Source organism: Anolis sagrei, chromosome 1, assembly GCF_037176765.1.
Source record: "Anolis sagrei isolate rAnoSag1 chromosome 1, rAnoSag1.mat, whole genome shotgun sequence".
NCBI lineage: Eukaryota > Metazoa > Chordata > Lepidosauria > Squamata > Dactyloidae > Anolis > Anolis sagrei.
The window spans coordinates 232,012,451-232,039,054 of NC_090021.1; the positions used below are offsets into that span (position 1 = coordinate 232,012,451).

At 41.5% G+C, this 26,604-nt stretch overlaps 2 protein-coding genes across 7 annotated transcripts in view; one reads left to right on the forward strand and one right to left on the reverse strand.

The window, feature by feature from the left end:
• The window catches only part of PLEKHG3 (pleckstrin homology and RhoGEF domain containing G3), a 75,460-nt gene extending 72,396 nt beyond the window's left edge, over positions 1-3,064 (forward strand). Inside the window, exon 19 of the mRNA XM_067461135.1 lies at positions 294-3,064. Coding sequence (XP_067317236.1) covers positions 294-1,093 — 800 coding nt within the window. The 3' untranslated portion in view covers positions 1,094-3,064. The remainder of the gene's footprint in view (positions 1-293) is intronic.
• Positions 3,008-26,604, reverse strand: part of SPTB (spectrin beta, erythrocytic) — a 123,438-nt gene continuing 99,841 nt past the window's right edge. For 5 of the 6 annotated variants that reach the window (XM_060772626.2, XM_067461103.1, XM_067461118.1 and 2 more), the window contains exons 32-36: positions 25,949-26,024; positions 12,570-12,835; positions 8,726-8,899; positions 8,354-8,396; positions 3,008-7,657 (exon numbers count right to left, since the gene is read on the reverse strand). In XM_060772626.2, the coding sequence (XP_060628609.2) occupies positions 7,490-7,657; positions 8,354-8,396; positions 8,726-8,899; positions 12,570-12,835; positions 25,949-26,024 (727 nt within the window). In that variant the 3' untranslated portion in view covers positions 3,008-7,489. Of the gene's footprint in view, positions 7,658-8,353; positions 8,397-8,725; positions 8,900-12,569; positions 12,836-20,833; positions 23,342-25,948; positions 26,025-26,604 lie in introns of those variants that run through there. The other variant, XM_067461123.1, reaches the window with a different exon arrangement.

Consider the following 26,604-nt stretch of genomic DNA (forward strand, 5'->3'; position numbering starts at 1 on the left):
TTCCTTCTCCTTTTTGCCTAAAAAGTTACTCCCTTGGACCCCAACTCCCATAATCCATTATCCAACATAGTCAGTGGTTGTGCTATGTATTGTCAAAGGCTTTCATGGCTGGAATTATTGGGTTGTTGTGAATTTTCCGGGCTGTATGTTCTTCTGGAACATGGCCATACAGACCGGAAAACTCACAACAACCCAGTGGTATTTAGGGCATTCTAGAGGTTAGAATCTATAGCAGTAGGACTCCTTCATGCCCTATTGTTGTCTCACTCCTTTCTTGCTGCGTTCTCTCCTAGGCAAACGGAAGCCCGACTTGATCCTCCTCAACTACGAACAAGTGGTGCTGCAGGAGGCCAGCCCCCTGACCCTGCTCTGCTCATCCACCTCTTCACACGAGAAGTCACCAAAGCACTTCTCGTACAGTCCCTCCTCCACCAGCCCCCGCCTCACTTCCCCCACCAGCACCCTCTCACGCAGCCCCCTTAGCCCTATTGTCGCTGAGAAGTTCAACTGGCCCGACGTGCGAGAGCTGAGGTCCAAGTATTCTCCGCAGGCTGGCGTTGAGAAGAATAGGCCCCCACCTGTCAACAGGAGCCGCTCAGCACCTGAGAAGATGATGGATACTGGCAGGTTGCAAAGGAATCACCAGTGCTCAAAGAAGAATGTGAAAGCAGGTGTGAAATCTTCACGAGGGGAGATTCAGAGCTACAGAGTGGAGGCCCCACATTGTTTCCTCCCCAAGTATCAGGCCTGTGATGCTCAGAAGGAATTTTGTGTCACAGCTGAGGCCTCTCTGGAGAACAGTCAGCGGGTGATTGTCATGGAGAAGCTGTCAGATGTGGCCGTTGAACCAGATGAGAGCTACGTGCAGATTCGTTCCCCTACTTCCCGGGAGAAAATCTCTCTCAAGGCTGTGGTGGAGCGATGTAAGGCCTACCAGGAGTCGGAGGAATACCGCAGGCGTGAGGAGGATGCTCAAGAAGTGGCACCCAGGAAAGCACTTCCACAGGTCTGGTGGGACAAATCAGACAGCAGCCAGCAGAGCCTGGTAAAGAACCTGAGGGAGAAATTCCAGACCCTGAATTCCAACAGTTGAGTGTCTACTTTTTTTTTTTTTTGGCTTTACATCTCTAAACTTCTGCTATGAACTAGAAAGGTTTTGGAAAATAAGGCCCTCTTATATTCTTGAGAAAGGACTGGCAGTGGTATACTTTCAGTAGTTTGCTACTTGAACTTCCCTCATCATTTTGCTCCATCATATGTGGACAACTCCTTAGAACTTCTGGGACCTTTCAAAGAACTCACTGGTGTTTTCTTCTTCTTCGGTATTCCAGTGACCTGGATGTGGTCCTTGCCAGATCTTGCTGTTGACACATTGTTGGACAGCTTATATCCTAGAAGCATTGGGGAGCATCTGGTTAGAGTGGACAGGTTGTAAATTAGCTACTGAAAGGGCTTACTGTGAAATGTATTTGTTTTGGGGGGTCAGGTGTGTTTAGGAAGTTCTAACTTTGCAAAGCCAGAGCAGAAATGAATGAATAAGCTTTCTCTTCCTCACTTGCATAGGAGAATAAGTTATTGATCCAAGACCTTTCTTTCTTTCTTTTTTTTTTAAGAATGTAATTTTATTCTGTTTAGGAGATTTGGTTGGTTCCATTCTCCCCATTTGAGAACATATAATCTTATAATACTGGTTGTGTACACCATTCAGTCTATATGCACTGTGCAATAACCACTTTTGACTAGAGAATATGGCATTGGCTTCTTCACTGGGGACTGGGATCACATTGGGAAAGATTGAATTCCTTGGATTTTGCAGTACATTTCATGCGTGTAAATCTACATGAGTCAGATTGACGAAGCTAAGAGTCACAGGTCTTCAAGGTCACAAGCATTAGCAGGAGTGAACACTGGTGTGGAGCTGATCTGCTATGGTGCTAGAATGGTCCAAGTCCCATAACATGACTCTTGGGGAACTACATCTTCCTAGAATAATACATATCTTAGATACACTAGTTCAACACAGAGGAATCATTTTCCTTTCTATACTATGATGGATTCATGACTGCAGGGCAAATACGTAGTGGTGCTTTCCCCCATTTTCTGGTATGGGATTAAAAAAATGTTTTCCTTCCAATTTTCAGTGGGAGCAAAAATTCTGGTTCTTTCTGTTGTCTTGTTGGGTGAACAAAAGAGTAGCCTCTTCTAGAAGGCCTCCTTTTTACCCCTTATGACCTCGCCACAGGCTCTTCCATAGGAAAAAAATGCTTGGGAAACCTGTTTCCCCTTTCCCAGTGCAAACCTCTCTCTTTGCCATCTGAGAATGTCCTATGGCCCTGAACTGGAAATCATTGGAATGCAGACCCTTTGAAGATCAACATTTTCCAAAATGAGACATTTTGACAAAGGTAGGCTAAAGTCCCAGCAAGCAGGGAGGTGTAGCAACTGGTGAGTCTTACTACAGGTACCTTGCGTTCATGAAACAGGTGGTGTCAATCAAAGAGGTGGGAATGGGTTTGAAGTGTGAGTACTCTGAATAGCATATGGTATCGGTGTCTGGAGATAATAATAATAATAATAATAATAATAATAATTGTTATTATTATTATTATTATTATTATTATTATTATTATCAGTGTCTGGAGTTAGTAAAATGGGGATATTGTTGCTATAGCAGTAGTACTGTCATCTCTGGAAGGTGTGTGCAATATTGAACATCCTCCCAAGAACATAGTTTTGCAAGGTCCTTTCCTTATGGTGCACTGTCCTAATAATAATATCTGTGTAGTAGTGTTTTCTGTGCACTTAAACTACTTCACATGTGATCACAAAAAATCCTTGCCACTACCCTGAAAGGCATGTTGTGTCGTCCCAACATTTCAGAAATGTCTTAGGGATCACGGCCATGTGATTAAATTAGGGCTGAGCTGAGACTTGAAGCTGGACTTCTTTAATGATAGCTTAGTTGCAGAAATTGCACACACACAGACACACAATTCCAGAAGCCTAGAAGGGTTTATTTGTTCGTTTATTTAAAAAAATGTTATTAAATTGCTTCTGAAGCACATTCTGAAGCTTTAGCTCTTTTTTTCTGGACAGTGGAAGCACATTGGAGCAGGTGGAGCTTGGTGCCTAGAGAATTAATTCCAGCCCCTTGGGCCTGTAGAAGAGGTCCTGGGCCCTGCATCTGTTCTCCTGGTCTCCACGAAACAGCCTTCGCTGTTCTGAAGCCAACGTGTTCTGGGGCTGGCGACTGGATGTGAAGCTCCCTTCTAACACATCCTGACCTCTGTATCAATGGGGGGCCATTGAAAGCTAAGCCTGATGAGGGGGCAGCTGAAGAGAGGTGAAGTCACTCTACAGATCAAGCCTTCTAAGAAGGAAGAGCTGGGCTGAGCCAGGCATGGTGAGGCTGTAAGTCACCAGGGAGCAAATGGTTCCTGCTAAGATATAGTAACGTTCCTGGTCTGTAATGGGTAGGTGGACAATGCAATGAGACTCAGTGGCACACAGGCAACTACTCAAAGCCCTGCCAATTCTCTAATGGCAGCAGCGCCTGTGAAGGGACACTTCCAATGAGCATGGAGGCAGTTCAATGTTCACGTAGCAGGAACAAGTCTCGGAGCATTTGAGCCTAGCATTAGTGTATGGAAATGAGTGATTCGCTCTATATTGAACTCAACAGTGACAGGTGAAAGTGTTTTCTAAGAAAGGAAGGGATGGCTGAGCTTCTATCCAGAATTCCTGTGAAATGAAGTCCTAAATCATTTTGCAGAGGTACAACTGGATAGCTTGTTCAGTCAAGACTCCTTTTCCTGGTGGCTTTTGCAAGTCAACACAGTCCATCCCAATGTTAATGTGCTTTATTATTTGACATTAAAATTAAAATTAAACCCTAAAGCTGCATAATTCGTTGTACTCCTTGCCTACTGCCTTTCCTGAACTGTGAGGGTAGCTTGAACTACAATTTTTTAATGCACATTTAAACCAGAAACGTATACTTTTTCTTTTTTACTTCATCACACTAGGGAAAAAAAATCCACTTTAAATCTGGTTTCTGCCTCCTGCAGAATCCTGAGGTTTGTAGTTTAGTGAGGCTGCTAAAGTCTCCTCCCTAAACTACAAACCTCAGAATTCTGCAGGAGGCAGAAACCGGATTTTAAGTGGATGTTTTTCTCTATAGGTCACACTCCCTAATTATTATTCCCTTCTTCAGTAAGCTCAATATTTACTTATTGGAAAGGGGGGTCCCCATCTTTCAGTGTTCCGATTTTGATTAAAGGGCCATGGTGAGCAAGCAGAGTTGAAAATTTCAAACATGGTAGGTCAGGATAAGGGTGGAAGAACATGGCCAAATGAGACCATTTACCTCTCACAGGTTTGCAGGAACCCCATGCTGATCACGTGCTGCAAACCTGAGGCCGTGCCTGCTATGTGACCTCCCTTGGGCTCTCCTTAGCAGTTGTCACAGGGACCTTTTCACACTGCAAGGAAGTGCATGTGCATTCTGACTAAATGGATCTTTTACCCAGAAATAGTTCTGAATGAATTGTCCTGGGCAATCAAGCAGATTTTAATCTTTCTGTGCAGGTCCTCCCTGTCCTGTTTAGCTTAGGTAAAGGTAAAGGTGGCCCCTTGACATTAAGTCTAGTCGTGTCCAACTCTGGGGGATGGTGCTCATCTCAATTTTTAAGCCAAAGAGCTGGCGTTGTCTGTAGACACTTCCAAGGTCACGTGGCCAGCATGACTGCATGAAATGCTGTCAGCTAATGTAGAAGATAACATAATTGTCCCAAATTGCTTCAGGTCCATCTGTATCCCTGTCTGCTGTGGCAAATTACCTAGGGCTACTCGTATCTGTGTTCTAACCCCGTCGTCTCACCTGTCTGTTCTCTGACTTCTTGCAATGACATAAAAGGTATCTGGGGGTGTTTATTGGGGGTGTTTATTACACCTCTTCCTCTATTACACCCCATGGTCTTTTTGTTCCAGAGTCTAAGCGATGCTGTATTTTGCATGTTACACCTTCAGTGTTCTGTGAGCTGTCCGAAGTCCCTCTGGGGAAATAGTATTCCCTATTTTTAGCTTTTCTTACTTTCTACAAGTCTACACTTACTTCATTTAGTCCAATTTTGGGACGTGTGGATTGTGGAGCAGTCTGCCTACATGTGTGTTTTGCCCTTGAACCACAAAAATGAAAGAGCGGGCAGCAGAGAGGAGATTCTTTATGGCAGTGATGGCTTAAGATGGCACTAGAAAGGAGACGTGCTGGCAGTTAAGCCGTTGGAATGCATCACTGTATCAGCACTGTTAATGCTACCAAAAAGCAAAAAAATTAGTATTCACCACCCTATTCCCAAAATATACTAGCTTTTTCTTATTTATTTTTAATGCAGCATTGCGGGAAACTTTTATCTCCATTGCATCAGCAAGACCGCTCATATAGACTACCCATTACAGCTCAGGAGATCTGGGAAAGGTATAGCTATTGGAATTTACCAAAAACAACACCTAGAAACCAACTAAGCCTCAGCTCTTGGTACCTGGATCTGTGGTCACGGCGATCTGCGTTAAGCAGAGAGAGAACCCTCCTCTTTTCCACAGCTGGTGGTGGGTGTGAGGCAAAGGCATTCCCCTCAGGATCCTCAAGAGTGTCTCTTGCAGAAAAAGATGGTTTATAGCTTCCTTTAGAGTGAGGAGAGTCCCAACTGTTGTGTGCATGGTGTTTGCTGAGCTCGCTCACTCCTGAAGTTGTGACTATGGGATGCCCCTAGGTTAAGGCACTTTCAGTATGATCTATGGCATCCACAAAGAAAACAAGACTGACTGACTCTTAGAAAAAAGCAATGAGCCCTAGGGGTGAGATGCTCAAAAGACAACTGAACAAACAGTGTCTGGTATTCCAAGGACCCTTACGAGTCCCCAGACGGTATTGCCATCTCTGCAAAGAGACTGTTGCAGAAACAAAACTCCAGGCTCCTCCTCTTGGCCTAGGCTGTTCACGTCCCAGGAATATGTGCCAAAAAGGTAATTCGGCTGAGCTGCTATTTGTCCTTTGGACAGGGTTCTAGCCTTGGAAAAGTGGCTTGTGAATGTCTACGATGTACCTGCATATATATTAAACAGCCATTCACACACACGTCACAGGCAGAGGTCTCTGCAAAAGGGAGCTGCTGGGACTAGCACTGCACATTTGCTGTGAGTGAGAAAGCCACCCCAAAGAAGTGTAAGCAGTGCAGTGAATTGCCAAAGGCCATGCTCAGGCACCACACATTCTCAATGGGAACGATGGAGGAGCCGTTTGCTTCTGGAGAGCTGAGCCGACACAGAAAATGCTTTACAAAGCTTGGTGGAAAGCTTTCAGATTCAGGCTAATCACAAAGTGAACCCCAGCATACATAAGGGGGTGGGGGGTAATCAAGCCTCATAAAGCAACACGGGGCACAATCCAGTGTAAATTGATTGAAATCATATCCCACGGACATCAGTAGGGTGGCTTGCACAGTGAGGTGCTACTAACTTGAACTGGGTTGTGCTCATACTGTTGAAAGTAAGTGAGTATGGTTGTTCTTTCCCCCCATGTGTGTGATTCTGACAGGTTTCCATCCTAGCCCATTTGTTCCTCTGGCTGCAATCTTAATCCTGTATAATCCTATGGTTTTGGTTACCATTTTAGTGGAAGCTAGATTGAGCCTTTAAGTGGAAGCAGAGTTCTGTGCTTTGTGACAGTGCTGTGCCTATGTGTATGTTACCGCTCCCTAAAAAGAGGGTGCTGGCCTCCTGAAAGCTGGCTTTCATCCTTCCACTATAAATGCTATAACAAGTCAGAGACTGACTTATGGGGGGCCTGCCATATTCTTGTGTGTGTGTGTGTGGGGGGGGGGGCAGACCCTTTGTTTATGCCTTGGAGAGAGAGGTGATTGTGAAGTTACATGGAAGAGTTCTGTTCCAACAAAACATGGGCAAGCCTACAAGAGCTATGGCTTTTGGTAAAGCTCTGGAGCCAGAGCATTTTCCAGCTCTGTAGGAATGAAAACTGCTCCAAAACCACACAACGAATTTCCACAGTTTTCATAAAGTGCCTTTTGGGCTACCTAGGTCCTTGTTCCATTCTTTTTATCCACACAAAGTCCCTGAAATCCACATAGTATCGTTTGCCTGAAGCAGTCCTCTCCTGGAAAAGTGTTTGCAAAGCATCACACACTGTCTTGGTAGGGAGTCACCCAAAGATACACATCTCATCGTTCTTCTTTGGGGAGCACCGGTTGTCTTGAAGCCGGGGCATTGCTTTCCTAATTGAATTGATGGCCTGATGCCCTAGGAGGAGATTATGGGGTTGTGGTGGGGAGTAAGAAGCAAGGCTGTGTTTGGGGGAGGGGGGGATGAGAACAGTGTGGAGTGGCACCAGGAGTGTCCAAGGACACTCACACATGCAGTTTTTGTTATGCACAATACAGCAGAGGCATCTGACTGCAGCAAGCCACCTGTTGGGTTATTTCTTTTTGGGAAAGAAGCTGAATCTCTTCTCTTTTTCCTTCTTGGTCAGGTTGACGTCCATGGTAGTGATGGAAGGCAGAGGCAGGCTTTGGGCCTTGGTTTTAATGCTTTGGGATTCAATTATTGCTGTGCTGAAGCCCTGAAGCCAGGTGTGCATCTCGTCCTGTTGAAATAAGGGATAAAGGAGTATCAGCTTTTGCATTTCATGGCAAAACACCTTTAAAAAATGGCCCAAAATAGGAAGAATACTTTTCAGAATATGAAACCTTGAATTTGTAGTTATTATCATGTTTTAAAAACATTTCTCAGTAATAATAATAATCTTTTGTTTGTTTCCTGCCACCATCTCCCAGAGGGACTTGGGGCAGCTCACAGAACACTGAAGGTGTAACATGCAAAATACAACAAGTGCAAAACAAAACATAAACAATAAACAGTCAACATCACAATTTCACAGTACCCGCTGGTTAAAAACAATAACATACAGCTAATGCTGTAGGTAAAAACAGTATTCGATCTCAGAATTGTAAAGTGCTTGACAGAGAATCTAAAGGTTCTCATATGTATTATTGGAGAATCTAAACATGGTCAAAAGCTTGTTGAAAAAGCCAGGTTTTTCGTTGTGTGCAGAAGGCTTTGAGGATGGGGCCCAGCTTGATCTCCTTCAGGAGGGCATTCCAGAGCCGTGGGCTCTCTCTTGTCCCCACCAACCGCACTTAGTAGCCTATTGAGACCAAATCCAAGGGGGGCAATTTAAATAGCAGAATAATACAGTCTGCAACAGTACTATTCATTTCAATAACTTTGTAAATCACTTCAGGACTTATTAGATGCAGTTGGCCTACATGACAATGCTTACCTCATCTTTTCCATGGAAGAGCCATTCACTCCCATTGCTGAGTCTGCAAAATTGAGATTTGATACATGATACATCTTTGTTTTGCCTCCGTAATGTATACAAGCATTAAAGGACTGCTGCTCTGAGATTAAAATACATCTGTTGTAAAATTCTAATGTGCTACTACTGAATTTAATGACCTGATGAATGACAGTACATACATTCTAGCAGTTATATGCTTTAAGATAACATCTTCCACCTTGAAGCCCAGACAGCTTCTTTGTTGCTAGCACACCTTTTGTTAAGAATCAATAGTGACCTTGATGTTCAAGGACTCATGCAGAAACAAGTCAGATGTAAGGATACTATTAGTGGGAACATGCTTGCTCTTACCTCAGCTTGAAGACATGTTTTTTCTTCTTGTAATCTGCAGCAACTTCACACAAGGCATTCTTCAGCCGAAAAGGCTCCTCTCCGTGGTAAGGCACACCTAGGGCCAGGCTCTTGGCATCCTTAAAGAAGGTCAGCTCACTGTTCCTGAGCACACAGTATAATGTATTCCAGGACCTAACAAAGAGGAAGGACCATGCCTTAATACGGGGACCCAATCAAACTGCCAGGTTCTTCTAAGGCCGGACAACTATGCACACTTATGAGGGATCTAAATCCATTACACAAAATAGGAATTATAAACATATTACACCTCAAAAATAATATTGTAGAGCCTGAAAAGGTAACAGCAAAGAGCAACCAAGAAGATTAGAATGATATATACTTATTTTATTGATTTTCACCTTCACCTTCCTAGAATGAAGAAGTGGGTTTGATTTTGGTTTGCAACTAGTGGGCATGTAGTGAATGGTTTTCACAGTGTTCAACCTTATTTCTCTCACAGTTAGCTGCAACTTTCTGTCACTCATCAGGGGGAGCAATGTCAGCTAGCTTGTAGAGTTTATCAACTCTAGCTCCCAACCAATCAGGAGACAAAAGGGGGCTTCTGCCGATTGACCATCCACCTGGCCAACAGGAAACTTTCCTGCTGCACAGGGGGTTTCTGGGAAGGAGAAGCCCCCCGCCAATGCAATGGCAGGCAGGAGGATGTCCACCACTGCAAGTCTCCTCCCAGTAAGTCAGGCAGAGCATTTGCATGGGCATGTGCTACTCTTGCCTCCCATCATCAACCCAATCACAACCCGCATAGTGATGGAATAACAAAAGACCACAACTTGTTCATTGCTTTCAGAAGAGGGTCAGAATTGGCTGCCATGCATGGGTCTTAGATCAGGGATCAGGCAGCCCGGTGCTGACTGATACTCCTTAACCACACGGTGTTCAACACAGGAAGGATCAATTCAGATTCCAAAAGTTTCTGATCCAACCAAGGCTCCCAGGAAGAGCCCCAAGCCCTCCTGCTTACTGGGGAGAAGAACGACCTACTGTGTTCAGAGATAAACACGGAAATAGCAAGGACTCTCTTCTCTTCTGGCTGCTCTCAGTGAGCAGTTGCAGGCACCAAACAGAGACTACACCTTAGACCTCAAGTAGTGCCAGCGCCAACGGAGAGAACTTGACTATTGCTCCTCCTTCTCCATGTGGAGAGACAAAGGGGAGTGAATCCTGGATCCTGAGCAGAACACTGGGCAGAGAAACTCTGCTTAATGCTCCACACAGACAGGGCTGATGATATTATCAGAGCTGCAGGTGAGGAGGAGGGATTCAGCACACTTTGCCTTTCATCCAATAATCTGTGATTGCTTTCCCTGAAGAAATACCCATCAAGCTGCAACTATTTGATACAACAGTACAATCTGTCAATCAATTCCCAATGCCATCTGCTTGGATCTAGAGCTCCAGATGCTATGTAAGTGGTTTACAATCACCATGGGCCATGTTTTGCTCCTTGAACTTAAGGACATGCCCCTGATGCAAGGCTAATCATTTCTTGTCTTCCGAGATGGCAGCCATGACCTCATTGCTCCAAAGCTTTCTGGCTAAGACCAAGTGTGTGTGACCTCAGGTGAACCAGTAATCTTCCCCAGTGCTTTTACTGTGATGCCACAATTCGTAAGGTCACCATGAGGAAAATCTCACAGCCATCATGCTCTATTCTTAAATGTTTCTAATGCATACAGATTTTGCTGATATGTAATTTCTACAGGGCCAACAATGTCACTTACAGAATCATCATCCATCCCAATTTATGGTGGACCCAGAGGATTTGTCTTAATTTCAGTTGTTTTCCTAATAATTTTCAAAGCAAAACCAAGAAAAAAATATAGCATCTTCAAGAATAACATCTGTCAGCTAATTTGCAAATTATTATGACATATGTCTGAGTTACAACATTACAATTCATTGTTAGAGTCATTTTATAGTAATTCTACAGTCATTATCAGACCACACAATAGTTCAAAGTCACCTCGAACCTAACACTTAAATGGAGAAGTCCCTATCCCACACATGGCCATTTAATCTTTTAATAATTTTTAACGAATAAATTTTTTGAATAAAAATGAATAAATAGAAACAAGCCACACATTACAAAAACTACCAAAATAGATATAAAACAATAAAAAGAAATATAAAATACACCACATCACCTACACACACATGACTTTCAGTTATCTTTCCTGTGGATATAACCCTTATTAAACTTCCACTTCTCTCTAATCTATATAAATAAAAAAGGTAATGTTTGTTTGTGGGATTAAAATAACTCAAAAACCACTGGACGAATTAACACCAAATTTGAACCCAATATACCTATTAGGTCAACAAGTACCAATCACTCATAAAAACACTGAAAAACACAGCAGAAGAGAAAGCAAAAAATATATATTACAACTCATGCATAAACCACATATATTATATACACATATACACACACATACACACACAAAATACATATACACAGACTGGGGACGGCTAGTCTATATAAATAAAAATGTAATGTTAGTTTGTGGGATTAACATAACTCAAAAACCTTTGGATGAATTGGACACAAATTTGGACACAATACACCCATCAGGCCAATGAGTGGCCACCACTCATAAAAACACTGAAAAACACAGCGGAAGAGACTTAAAAAGCCAAAATATAAAAAAATACATTACAACGCATGTGCAAAACCACATACATATACACAAACACACATATATACACACATACACAAATATATATACACACACAAAACACATATACACAGACTGGGCCACAGCAACATGTGGCAGGGGACGGCTAGTTTTTTTTATAAATTACACTTAATCTATACGTTTAACTTATACTAATTAACAAAACCTATAACAGCACACAGCAATTTCTGTTACCAAAAAGTAGGGGTATAATCAGGATATGTCTAGCTCTTTTCCAGTGGATGGACACAATACGACAAATAGCAGAACAGTTCTCCATGTGTCCCCCTATTCTCCAGTAACTTAGAAATATCCATGTTGGTGTGGTCTTGGGGATAGCATCAGGAGGGGTAGCTATACAAACAAATCTACATCTCTATGCTACATCTCCGGATGCAGGACCTTGACCTAATAAATGTCAGAGGCCATCATATAATGTAGAGATTCATATAATGTAGAGATGAGGCTCCAAAACCCCATCAAACACTGAAAGTCCTACCAATGCCTCTCATATTTTGGGAGAGATGTAAATCCCCCCCCCCCCCCAAAAAAAACTACAAATCACAATTGCGGGAGATTCCCAGGGAATAGTGCATAACTATATAAATCATGTAAAAAGAGCAATGGGACATCAGTTCCAGTTCTGATTTTGGCCCTACAGTGGCCGATTTTCAGGTGGGAATGGCTGGCTGGGGCGGCACAAGGAAAAAAACTGGCCCTGTTGCCTTCACCAATTACACCAGTTATATTGCATTAATGCATGACATTCCACTACATCTGATATGAAGTGTTAGGCTGTTACTTTTAGGAACATGGGTTGGCATCCAGCTAACGAATTACTTAATTAATTAATTCTCCAGTATCCCTACACACTCCACTATTCATGCAATGGGTATTCAAGAGGGCTATCAAAGCAAGGCCATAAGGAGAGTCACCATCATGACTTAGTGAGCAAGAAATCATGTTGAATTAAAACTGTTGTGCTACTCTGGCCATCTTGAAAGCTGAGCTGTGGTCTGAGAGAAACGCTTTGCCCGTTTCATAATGTTATTTTCAATGAGTTTTATTAAATAACACCTGAAAGCCCACCCAAAGAAAGGGCTCACCTGTTGGAAGCCCTCTTGTTGGGTGCTTCTAGGTCATGCTTCCGTGCCAGGTAACCCTCAAGCTGAACGCTGTGAGATCTATCCAGCTGTGCAGGAAGGGTTGCTGTCTCATCTATTTCACTCACAGGAGTCTGGGCCACTTTGAACAGGGATTCCTTTGTGGAGATTTCTTCACTATCCACCGTGATCTCTGTCTCAGGTATATTTTCTTCAGGAAGCTGTTCTGGAACCATTTCCTGACTTGGTTTCTCATTTTCCTGTACCTGCTGTGAAGATGCAAGAGGTTTAATTTAAAGAAAAGCAATTAGCATGAGATTACTACCATTTGTTCTACTTTGCTAAAGGAACTGTCCTCATTATGTATAAGAGAGGCAGACAACTGCTCTGGAGCAGGGAGCATTTTTTGCCCCCATAGTCCCTGGCATGCTGAGCCACACTCCAAATGAGGGGATGGACAAAGGTGACCAACTTCTGAACTGCACTGATTCAGATAGCAGAAAGCAGATTTTTTTTAGTCTACCTCTCAGCAATGTATGAGATATCCAAGTTCAGTGAAAACCGATTAGTGAAACTCATTCTCCAGAGTGCTAGTTTACTATCTCTAGAAACTTTACTAAGAAGGGGAGCAATCAAATGTAGACAACCCAGCCCAGAATTTTATCAGCCTGTGACTCTGCTTTGAATTCCATTAGTAACATTATGGAAACAGCTATATTTCTGGGTATCTGGTTACCATAAAAAGCAGTGATGGGAATATGTGAGAAAGAAACAAGATAGCTCTCTGCTCAACATGGACAGTTTATTTATTTCATATCAAAAGCATTGTGTAAATTAGTAAAACTGATAAAAATAGAAGCACAACAGCAACGGCATTGTCTGTAGTCTCCAACAATTCATCCTCTGTGCATGAGGCAGGGCATAGTGGAAAAGCATTCAGATGTGGAGTTGTTTGCTCTGTTCCACAGTCACACAAGGTGGGGGATTGTTTTAGGTAGTGTTATTTTACTAAGTTGTCTTTTGATCTGCCCACTCTGCTTCTGAGTCTGTTCAGGAACTTCCAAGTTGCCCATTCTTGGTTTGCCTCTGGGGGGGGGGGGGGCATGCAATTGGGATTTCCTGGTTTAGCTGCCCAGAGGGATATTCCTGCTGTTGCTGGGAAGACATTGGTGGTTCTCATGAAGCATTTCCTGGATTTGAGTCTACTGGGAGGAGGCTGACACCCATGCAGTGGATGGCTTTCACAATGTTCAACCTTATTTCTCTCACAGTTAGCTGCAACTTCCTAGCTTGTAGAGTTTATCAACAGGTGTAGGTTTGAGACAGTGACATGGACAGTAATTCTCTGAGAAATCAGGGAACTGCTGGTTGGGGATAAGGTCTAGAAACTGGAACTATGCTACCTATGCACAGTGCAGCAGGTAGAACACTTGAGGAAGTCAGCTGTAGAGATCAAATCACAAGCCTTCATTCCCAATGACACTGCCTGCCTTTCAGTGGCAACTAGTGAGTCTCAGGTTAGTGAGGCTGAGAATCCACTTCACATTTTGGTAGGCTTTGAGACAGCAATCTATGGGGCCTAACTTATTTAAGAATAGTGTTCGATACTCTGGAGAGTTCCTTTAAAGTTCACAGGAAACTTTGGAATGGATTCACCACGCCACTGACATGGGAGCTACCAGCCTTGTTACCTTTCATATTCTGGGAATAATTTTCCAAACCGAAAGTGAAGACTCTTCTCCCATGAGGAACCTGTCTCCTTTGAGGTCTCCTGTCATAAGCTCCATAATCACTTGAAGAACCATTTCTAGTTTAGCAACTTGTTCTTCATGATCTCTGTACCTCACACAAATGAGTGACTGTGAAGCTTACCATGATGGTAAGTCAGGTCATAAGAACAGAGGCAGGATAGCATGTCCAAACTCAGCATCTGCTTGAGCTCTGCAATCAATTCTGAAATGCTAGATAGACATTTATTTATTCCCGCCCTAAACTTTAGACTTGTCTGAAATGATTTGAAGGCACACAACAATGATCCCAATTAACTTGACTATCTCATCAGCCAAAAGCAAGCCCACAACTCCCAATGGGAAGCCCATAGCTCCCACCGAAAGCCCACAGCTCCCACTGAAAGTATTGTTCTTTCATGTTTATTTGCACTACAAGTAAGATATGTGAAGTGTTTAAGATTTCAATCTTTTTTTCCAAATTAACACTATGAGGGGCCATGAACCGGTCCTCTGCTTAAAAAGTTCGAGGGCTCCTAAACTACAGGAATGCTTCTCTGCTGCTGCTCCTGCTCTTCATCTGCCAGAAAATTGGTGTATGGGAAGGGAATGCAGAGTAAAGCAAAGTTGGTTTTTATTAGGGATTTGAACAGAGACTTACCATGGTTATGCCATGTGAGATACATCCTGATCTAGGATCTCAACCTGGGTTTCCTTTGGGCATGTGATTGCTACACTGGGAATTGTAACTCAGTTGTATGAGTACACTGGCCAACACACATTTTGGTGCCTCAAATATTAGACCTGATTCTGGGTATATTTTACCTGCTGATTCCAAAAATGGCACCAGCTCTAGTTTTTGAGATACAGAACATAACCATATCTAAGAAACTAGAATGGATGATGTCTATCAAACACTATTTTCTAAATCAGAAGCCCAAATAGTCCCAGAAACAGACCTAAAAACCAAGACAACATTTTTTTTTGGTTGAGCTACGTTATGATATACGCTTTACCTTGCAAAACAGAAATGTCTGAGATTCAGGGCCAATAACCCTAATGACAGCAATGTAAATATTGATAGTGTAATCCCACACATCTCTACTCAGAAATAAATCCTGTTATGTTCTATGTAACTCAGACCAATGACCTCATTATACTTACCAAAACAAGTGTCCTAGGACACTTTGAGCCTTCTTCAGGGACGGACCGCCATGACAGCCATCACTCAATGCTGTGTGGCTTCTGGCAGTGGCCCTGTCCCCAACCAAGGTGAAAGCATCCTTGGACGCTTCTCCCCAAACACAGAGGCCTTCCAGTTTTGTGCTGGCTCCAATGCTTTTCCCCTGTTTGGGCAATGCCTCCCCCATGTGATTAGGGAAGCGTCATCGTACATGCCATTTTGCCACACTTGCTGGTAAAACTGCACCGTGTGTGTGTGTGGGGGGGGGGGAGGAGGCTGTAGCTGGGGTGGGGAAGTGCTCCCCATTTTCAGGTTAAAAAAACTGGTTTACTCATGAATTTTAACTGGTTAACCAAAGCCCCATGCTAAGTCTATGAGAAGCAAACATTAAATTGATTTAATTAAGTATATATAAAATACAGAATGAACCATACAATTTAAATTATTTTGTGTTATAGAACTACTCTAACCCACCCTCCCCTCCTGAATTTTTTTTCTGGCTATGGCACTGGCGGGGGGGGGGGGGGGCACACTCCTGTATGATAAGATCAGAAGATAAAAGTATAATTTCAACATAGTTCTAAGAAAACTGAATTTGACTGTTGTGTGGATCACAGTTTAACTTCACTTTAGTATGTATTCAGCATCCAACCAGTCATAGAACTAGGTAAAGCTAACCTTAAAAACGTGGGATAAATACAAAGAACTGGGATGCCCTGGCTCTTTGATATTCTAATGGAGATCAGCTGTTATCAACAGTGCTATGGATTCTGAAGGGGCACAAATAGAGGACAAAAGGGGGAAATGTGCCAAGAGGAAGGCACGTAAAGCAAATCCTAGTTGGGACTGCCTTCCTTTTGGAAATGAATGTAATCACTGCAAAAGACCATGTCGTCTCCAGAATACAGTCACTTACACACCCACTGCCAAGACTCTACCCTTGGAAGATAAGCATACTTGGCCATGAGTGATCGCCTATAGTATTAGTAATACAACTGGGATTCTCAGCTCAAACACCTGGGTCCGACAGCTCTCAGGTTAAGGAGGAAGACTATTGTGGTGAAACACTATATTTTGTATGTGTTTAATTTTGTTACTTTTTAAAAATTCGAATAGCATGCTCTCAGCAATGGTGGTTGATGCTTCATGTATCATGATCATGATGACATTACCAGGACCTGCTTCCCCTGACATCTAAAGAATTATTCTCCAGTTTCAGTTCCTGGTCTACAGACTGTGATAGTTATGACCTGGCAACCCTACATGCAACATAATGACTCTGCATTGGCATGATAGTCAATGAAGCAGTGATTTTTAAACATTATTTATTTACTATAGTTATATCCTGCCATTCTCAACCCCAAAGGGGAGTCAGAGTGGCCTTACAATCGGCAGCAATTGGATGCTGTCAACAGACAATAGAAAATAGACAGACCTTCATCAAAATGTTCTCTATAGCAACATCCTGATGGAGAATCCAAGGGTACAGAATGATGTATTGATCTAAGTTTCTAGATGTATTAATCCTCATTATGAGTAGGTATTTTGGCTTTTCCTTGAATTGATCTTTTCCACTCAAGGCAAAGCCACCATAACCTTGTTTGTTATTACCAACCCTCATATTTCTACTGCTATGCTGTGCTTCTTATGTGTGCTATATTCATGATTATTTTTAGCTTTGAGATATCTATTACTTCAGACCTTGCTGCCTTTAATGATTTGCTGCTTCTGGCTGGATGTGGATGGATGGGAGTTTTAGATTGCCAAGAGTTGGAACCAATATATTCTAATAGCAGGATACAGTATCAGTCTGCTCAAACAAGCTAAAACTATGGGTAGTGTTAACAGTACAACATGGTTTCCACATATGCTACTTTAATCAATATGCAACCAGGTGCCAATCAGAGCTCAAGATTCATCTGGGGTCCACAGAGCTTTAAAAAATCACAGTTGCCAGTTTCATTCACATGCAAATAGACTGGTCCTCAGTATATGGCTTAAGTGTGAGTGTTTTATAATTTTCTTATTTTTTTATTTCTGCAAGCATTCTTCATGTAAATCACTGTTGCTCTCTGCTGGTAAAAATAATATACAAGGGAATGAAATTGCCCTCATCAAAATTTCTGAATTGGCAATTCCTATCCAGCTATAACAGTAACCCTAAATCCAGCTACAAATTAGATTAGGCCCAATTCTGAACAAAGAAGACAAGAGAGATCACTAGAATCTCTACAGCAGGGAAACTAGCTAGTTGCAAGACAGAACTCTTTTAATTCCCCTTTTTATTTTTAAAGAGCAATTGAAAATTACCTCTCTGTTGTCAGAACATGCTTGGGGTGAGTGGGAAGGAGGTCTTACATCCATGACATTAGAAAATTACTCTATGGCACCCACTGAGCCAAGAATACTATCTTCACAGAAGACACTACATGCAGTGTGGTGGCACCTTGAAGACTAACATGTTTTATTATGACATGAGCTTCATCTGATAAAGTGAGATGTGTCATGATAAAATGAGTCGCCTGAGGGCTGAGAAAAGCAGTATATAAATAAATAAAGTAAGTAAATAAATAAACTTGCCTCAAGGCATTGGATTTGATTGCCTTTGAAAACTTCCCAAAAAAGGTACCACAACCACAACAAATAAGTAAAAAGCTCCTATTTTAACTAAGTATACTCTAGCACTGTGTTTCTCCACCTTCCTAATTCTGTGACCCCTTAATACAGTTCCTCTTGTCGTGACCCCAACCATAAAATTACTGTAATTTTGCTAGTGTTATGAATTGTAATGTAAATATCTGGTATGCAGAATGTATTTTCATCCACTGGATCAAATTTGGCACAAATACACAATATGCCCAGATTTGAATACTGGTGGGATTGGGGGGAATTAGTTTTGTCAGTTGGGATTTGTAGCTTATATTTATAGTCCAACATTGGGAGGGCAATGTTTTGACCACCCATATTTTTGTAGTGTTCCCAAGTTGTTTCCAATGTATGGCCACCCTAAAACCAATCCCTCACAGGATTTTCTTGAAAAGATTTGTTCAGGGGGTGAGGCTTGCCTTTCTGTTTTTCTAAGGCTGAGGGGGTTTGACTTACTGATGGCCACACAGTGGGTTTCCATGTCTGAGTGGGGATTCAGGCCCCATTCAGCCATGGATGCCTAATGGGTTGTAATCCAACATTCAAAGCATTACACCACACTGGCTCTAGTTCCCATTAAGGTATGCAAAAATGTTTTCATAACATTGTTTCACAAACCCTTCCAAATGTATTTTCACTTCTCATTGGCCCAATTTGTATTTTTTTTTTTGCTGTTTTATGCACAAAAATACAAAATGGGCCAATGAGAAGTGAATACTGCATGACTTCTTCATGCAGTATTTTTCTGAGCACTAACAGAAACACGTTATAGCAAAACAGGACTATAAAAACTATCACTATGTTTTCTTTTTTTCCAGTGACTCTCTGACCACCTTTTCTTATTGGATCAGCTTTCATAGAGAGGAGCCCCCGGTGCGCAATGAGTTAAATCCTTGTGTCAGCAGGACTGTTGACCAAAAGGTCGATGGTTTGAATCCGGGGAGTGGGGTAAGCTCCTATCTGTCAGCTCCAGCTTCCCATGCAGGGACATGAGAGAAACCTCCCACAGGATGGCCAAACGTCTGAGTGTCCCCTGGGCAACATCCTTGTAGACGGCCAATTCTCTCACACCAGAAGTGACTTGCAGTTTTCTCAAGTCACTCCTGACACACACACACACACAAAACTTTCATAGAGCATGGCAGCAAACACCCTAATGGGTAGAACATGCCTTCTAGTATTCATAGAAATCCAACGTTGTGCCCAGCTAGATCAGAACTTATTTCTTCAGAATTAATCATCCTCTTGAAAGGTTTCTTGTTCATATACTGGCTCCTACTAGTTGCAATGTAAACCAGCTTGTCCACTAAGAGAAGTCAGCTGTCAACATCTTCAAGGTCCAGGAGAAAACTAAGTCCCAGGGGACTTCAGAGAAATTATTTGTTAATTGTCTAGGAAACAGGAATGCTTAAGAGATGAGGGGAGCATGCCCTAATAAAAGACAAAGTGTATTTAGTGGCTTTCTACTTCACTGATTTGTCACAAACCAAATATATTCTGTGTTGCATACATACACAGTAGTCACACCTGGCATCAAGTCTGGCAGTTGTCAGTTAACAGAAAAGTCAGGCAAAAATAAGATAAGAGAAACAATCAGGAGCAGAAACAACATGTGTTGGTGTGTGTAAATCCACAGAGGGTGATACCATTCATTTATTCCTAGCAAAAATGGTATAGTGGTGAGCATAGTTGCCTTCAAGCTTCATGCTTAGTAATGAAGATATAAGTGACTGTCCCAAGGTCCTGTTCAGCAATCAGGTTTGATAAGACTAGCAATACATCCAATCTACAGTAAATAGTTTATGCAACTCCCAATGGATAAGTCAGAATTATTTTAGAAATTGAACTCCTGCGTCAATCGGGTGGCATAGAAACTAAGTGGAAAGGATAGTACTAAGCTTTTTGTAGCACACCAAAGCCACATGTGTGAGCAGCCTTGTGAGGCTTGAGGATTGAAAGGAGTGTCTGAAGCTCAGCTGCACTTGAAAAAAAGAGACAAGAGTGCATGAGAAGAAGCATAAGCAAGAACGACAGAATCAGACTGAAGGGTATTTTGGATGGCAACCATTGACAACATTTGATGGACAAAGTGAGGAAAGGAAAATGGCCACTAAGTGAGCTTACTGCTGCTTTGAATACTAGAACAAGATATTTTATTTTCAAGTATTATGGTAAGCTGTAGACACGAAGACATAAAGGAAGGTTCAAGAATTTCATAAGCAAGTCTAAGATATGAGAAAGTTTTAGGATGACAAAGAAGCAGGAAGAAGACAATGAAAGAAGTCTGAGAATGAAACACAAAGAAGCCAAAGACTCACAAGAAGCAACAGATGCTTATCAGAATGTTTATATATTTTGCTTGATATTGCAAGAATGGGTAAAATTAAAGAACAGGCAACAAATATGCCCATCTGTAGATTAGCCCATGAGATCCATGTTGTGTAACAGAAGGAAAGGATTCTGCCAGTCATTGTGCTCATGTGGAAACCAAGACCTAATTATTATGTACAGTGAAGATTGACCTCTATGAAGAGACGACTTCTATTTCTCCATGGAAATGTATAGACACTTGAGAGTACTTTAAATGCTCTGATACAGCATTTCCTTTAAATAAATACAAACTGTATGTGGATGGATTCGTTCTACTAATTTGAGTGTGCAAGATGAAGATTACCGTGCCGAAATAATACATCCCGAAACTCCAACGAAGATCCTTTCGGTAACAAAAAAATAATTTTTATTACATACATTTCACTGCTGTTGCTCAAGGAAGTTTCACTTTCATGTTTAGGGCACCCTTTTGTGTAGCTAAGGTGCTTCCCAAACAAGCCAAGGCGAGTATGCAGATATTTGAAGAACTTTATAGCACCTGGAAAAAAAAATAAACCCTGGATCTGCTTTTTAGTGGTGTCTATTGATGGTTTAGTATTATCAGCCTTTTTTGCATGTTTGTGTCAGATAGCACCTTGGATCACAAATGATGTTCATCACAGCCTTTTTTTAAAAAAAGTGTGTTTCCACAGAGTTGAAATACCTCACCTACAAATGGGATTATTGCAACAGTTCATTCTTTGTGATGTGTGTAGAAGCAAGTATGTAAAATGAATAGCATTAAGAAAGAAATCTTAGTCCGCTTCAGGACTAGATTGACTGGATTGCATGAGCAGAAGGAGCAGGTTAGCCACTCCTTCAAAACTACTTTCTTCATGTTGGGAATAGTAATCTGGGGAAAAAACAGTATCTACTATAGGCTGTAGGCTCTCCATCAGATCCAGAACCCAAAGAATAATGGGAAGTTTACTGAATGCCTGAATTGGGCTCCTTTTCTTATTTTATTTTGTGGTGTGCCTTCAAGTTGTTTCTGACTTATCGGGACCTTAAAGTAAACCTACCACTGGGTTTGTCTTTGCCTTCCTTGGAGTCTGAGAGAATGCAACTTGCCCAAGGTTACCCAATGGGATTTCATGGTTGAGTGGGACTTTGAACCCTGGTCTCAAACAATGAGTCTTTTTTTTCACAAGCACAAAACCCCATTTTTCCTACAGGAAAAGCCACACCAGGAAAGTTTGCAATATAGCCAAGAATCCAATCTTGTAGTGTTTAGGATCTCAATTTTCCCTGCAAGTCCATTCCATTATACTTAAAAATGGCAATGGCAGATGTCTCAAAATCTGGACTGGGTTACAAACTACAAACTGCAAACTACAAGTCTGCATTTGGTAATTTGTATGTATTACTGAAAATTTAGAATGACATACTGAAATATAATTAACTTTCACTGAAGAAAAGTCAAGCTACTTAATTTCCATCCAGATCACTAAATATCAAATAAATATTTCAGTTAATTTACTTGCTGATTCCAGCTGACCCAAATAATTCATCTTCAATCAATTTGTCCCCAGTTAATTTCCCAAATAATAAGATGATTAAACTTCTATTAATAATCACCCCATTAATAAATTATCGTTAACAGACCAATTATAATTCCATTCAGAATAATAGTGTGAATGAGGATATTATGACATGGGAGTGGGGTGCGGGGACATTGGGCAGTGACATTTCATTATTTTACTACATCTTTTGTAAACTAGGAAGTAGAAACCTTGTACTGCCCTAGTTTACAGATCAAAAATGTGAATCTGTCAATAGGAGTGGAAACAACAGAACATACTGATGTTCCATCTTCTTGGAGCAGCCACGTTTTCCATGCTACACTGTTCTTGGAAACAATAATGCTGGAATGTCAGCAGAATCCACTGTTTCTTTTCCAAGTGCCAGATTACAGCCTTCAGGAAGTGCAAAATGTGATCTCTCCCACAATAACATAGCCAATGGTAAGGGCACTCAGATTCATCAAACTACTTGCTGCATCAGGTATGAAACTACATGAAGACCCAGGTCAAAGCCAATTCTGTTTCCTGGATCACCTCTAACACTGGCCTTCATCATTATGCATTGGAGCCCTCGGTTAAACCCTTGTGCCGGCAGGACTGAAGACCGACAGGTCGGAGGTTCGAATTCGGGGACAGTGTGAATGAGCTCCCTCTGTCAGCTTCAGCTCCCCATGCGTGAACATGAGAGAAGCTTCCCACAAGAATGGTAAAACATCAAAAATCTCGGTGTCCCCAAGGGCAACGTCCTTGCAGACAGCCAATTCTCTCACACCAGAAGCAACTTGCAGTTTCTCAAGTCACTCCTGACATGAAAAAAACACATCCTTATGTGTTAAAACCTACATTTTAATTTATACACCAGTCTTGCAGTAGGATGCAAATGGGATCTTATGATTCTAAGGCAATCTGGATGGTGGCCTGAAAAGCTTCCTGACTGTTTCATTCGTGCTTTCTATAGTAAGTGCACACAAGGCTTTATGTGATTTCTTAAGAAGGCACAGCAAAAGGGGAAGAAAAAGAAAAATGCTTCCCCAGCATGTGTGGAAAGTGTTTTTGAGGTGCTGTTTGATACAAATCCCTACACAAATGATCCTTCTAAATGTTCGAAACATAACACCTCTCTCTTCTGGAAGCAGAAGACCTTCCAATGAACATTTACATTGTTGACAATGAGAGCTGTAGGTAGAAAACAGATAATATTCCACAGGAACAGCAGGAAGACCGGTTGCTGAATATCTCTGCATTATTCATTCATTTGATCCAGCTTGATTAAGTAAAATCACTTCGAAGAGTTTCTTTGGTTGTAAACAGAACTCAGGATCAGGCCTGTAAAGAGGAAAGTGCCTCAGGAATTAATCCAGAGAAAATAATTAGTGATTCAGCTACAAGTGTGAGTGTTCTTCTCTTCATTTGTCCTCACATTCTTGACCTTTAGAAATAATATATTTTACAAGAACCAATCAGATTGTATTCCCCACTCTATACGTGGAAACCCACTGGATACTATTTTCTACTGATATATATAAGGATGGTGGTGTTCATTGCTGAAAATGAGGAGTCACCTCGACAACAACAAAAAATCTAAAACCCAGTTTTCAAATTAAACTGACTATAGATTAGCTTGAAGGATCTGTTGTGAGTCGCTCCGAGTCTTCTTGGGAAGATGTGATGGAATACAAGTAAAGATTATATTATTATATTGTTGTTGTTATTGTTATTATCTGTCACACTGAATATGCCCCAATTCTACCAATACCTTAAAGGGGCGTTCTTGCTTTAACATACATCTTAAATGGTTCAATTTGAACAAAGGGTAAAGGTTGAATCTAGCTGCACCCTTTAACATGTGGAAGATAGAATGGAAAGATGCAACAGGAACTGATAAAATGATACTCATTTTCCATTAGCAGAATCCCCAACTAACAAAAACAGTTTCAGTAAACAAAAGAACTCTTCCACAAAAACAAATAATCTGGTGTTATTATATACAATGCAACTTAATGTATTGTCAAAGGCTTTCATAGCTGGAATCACTGGATTGTTGTAGGTTTTTTGGGCTGTATGGCCATGTTCTAGAAGCCTTATCTCCTGACCTTTCATCTGCCTCTATGGCAAGCATCCTCAGAGGTTGTGATCCTCACAACCTCTGAAGATGCCTGCCATAGATGCAAGTGAAACGTCAGGAGAGAATGCTTCTAAACATGGCCATACAGCCCGAAAAACCTACAACAACCCAATACAACTTAATTTATCCAACTGACTCCAGGCACATATAATGTGTAAATTTGTAAAATATATGGCAGGTAGTATTTACATAAAGTCTCATTGAGGAAGGAGCATAAAGAAGGGATGACAATGAATTCAAAGACCGAAAAACAAGATTTGGGCTATGGGGATTGAAAGCCACATTTTAAACCATCAATGCAGATCTGTTATCTAGCTGTAATTAGAGGAGACCATTCCAAATGTTACAGTGCTATAGCATTACATATTCTCTGCCTTTCATGGGGTGGGGGAGAGAGAGCAGCTGGAAAGTCTTCCAATGTGGAGAAAGTGAACAGGAAGTGTATTAGAGGTAAACTGAGGAAGATCCACTGTACGTACCCCAAGCTCTTTGGTTCTCTTGACATATGGCAAGATCAGCAGAAGTGGCATGGAAACTAAGCCAGGAAGGAGTTTTGAAAACAAATAAGAAAACCCCACACTGGAGGCATCCTCTGCCCTGCCAGCATGACCTTAGCTGGGGATAGAAAATGGAAATTCTTCCACTATAGATTTTTTCCCTTTCTCCTGCTCTTTCCTTGTTTTGGCCACATAAATTTTGCTAATTTATATTTTGCCTACAATATATTTGCTCCAAAATTTTTCTTGATTTGAGGAAAATACTGAAAAAAGACTGCAAGATAGCAACCTAAACCAAAGGAGAGGGTGGGCAACCTGTCTGGCCTGCCATAAGAGGCCAGTGCCAGCACCAGTGTGCACCCAGTTCTCAGTGCCAATTACAATAGGGATGAAGGGTGATTATTCCTACAGCCCTCTGCCCTGCCACTAATAGGCTCCCAAAAGCTACCTTATATCTATCTGGTAGGTTATTCCAGGTTAAGAGCCAAATGGTCAGTGGGAGCACACACCTTTTTCTGAGAACATGGTAAACCCCTAAATCTTCCATTTTGATCTTCTCCTGTGAGCCTGGAGAGAGACAAGGTGTCTCCATATAGTTAGATAGATAGATAGCTAAGTCCTTAATTTCCTATCTAGAAATGTAATTCTTTGAATAAAGTCTTCGATAACTTTTAAAGTTTGACTCTGCTCCTGAATTGCTGAAACTCAATCACTCTATTGCTGGCACTAGAAGCTTCTGATCTGCTGCTAATGCTGTTGTTGTTGCTTTATTTAAGATTTTTTTTTCCTTTTTGAAAATTACCCCTAACCAATAGCTATCTCCTCCAATGTGGCTGGGCTCCCAACAGGCCACCTATCAGTTGCCAGAACAGCCAGGCTTCCCAGTGTACCAACACTCCTGCTATGGCTGAGAAAATAATATGCAAGAAGAGTGACTTCAACAGCCCTTCTAATCCAGACATTACAGGTTTCTGAGAAGAGGTTGGTGATATTAAAACCTCTCCTTCCAAAAGACCACCACAATATGGAAAGGCTTTAATCTTGCATCTATCCAGAGATCCTGTTCAAAATCACTGGAAGAAAGGTGAGATTTAAAGTTCTCCCTTTTCCTAATTATGTAGATTAGAGTCAGGGTTGCGACTGAGAGGAGAGGAGGGGAGAAGATCATGCATATATGAAGGCAAATGCATATGCAGCTTTCAAGCCACCTCCCAGTACTGCCTGTATCCCTCAAAAAGTTTCCCATCCCTGTTCTAAAGTTCCAAATAACTGTATACTATTTGGAAAGAAAAACAAACACTATTAACTGACCAATGAAGAGTCTTCTGCAGCATGGGAAAGGGCATCTTTCAAGCTGAGTTCTGGCTTCTCACCCTCTTCTTTAGGCCTACAATAAACAGGAAAATATAGTTCAGCGAGTTTCAAAAAGAGAAAAAAGAGAATAATCAAGGCCTCTTTTATTTTTAAGACTTTTAAACCGTTTTTTAAAAGCATGTTTTATTAAAGCAAAAAGCAAGAAAAGAGCTAAATACTTACAGTTCAGTAAAGTAAAACATGTGAAAATGTTTAAATATACATAGAAAATCTGAAACAGTCAGCTCTGAACTACCAGACAATTAAACTCAGTTTGGGACAATGGGCAACTTTCCAACGTAGTTTACAAAATTCCCCACCAGAAAGCTGATTTTAAAAGGCACTAGGGATCTAACTGTGTCATGAAAATAATAAAAAAAAATGTCTGAAACCACAAGAGGGCAACATTTGAATTTTTATTCTGTTCCTCTTCATTTTGCTCAAATAGAAGTTGGTAGTCAGACAGGACAGAAATCTGGTTTTGCAGTCAGATGGGACAGAAATCTGGTTTGCGGGCTGTATGGCTATGTTCCAGAAGCATTCTCTCCTGATGTTTTGCCCACATCTATGGCAGTCATCCTCAAAGTTTGTGAAGTCTGTTGGAAACTAGGCAA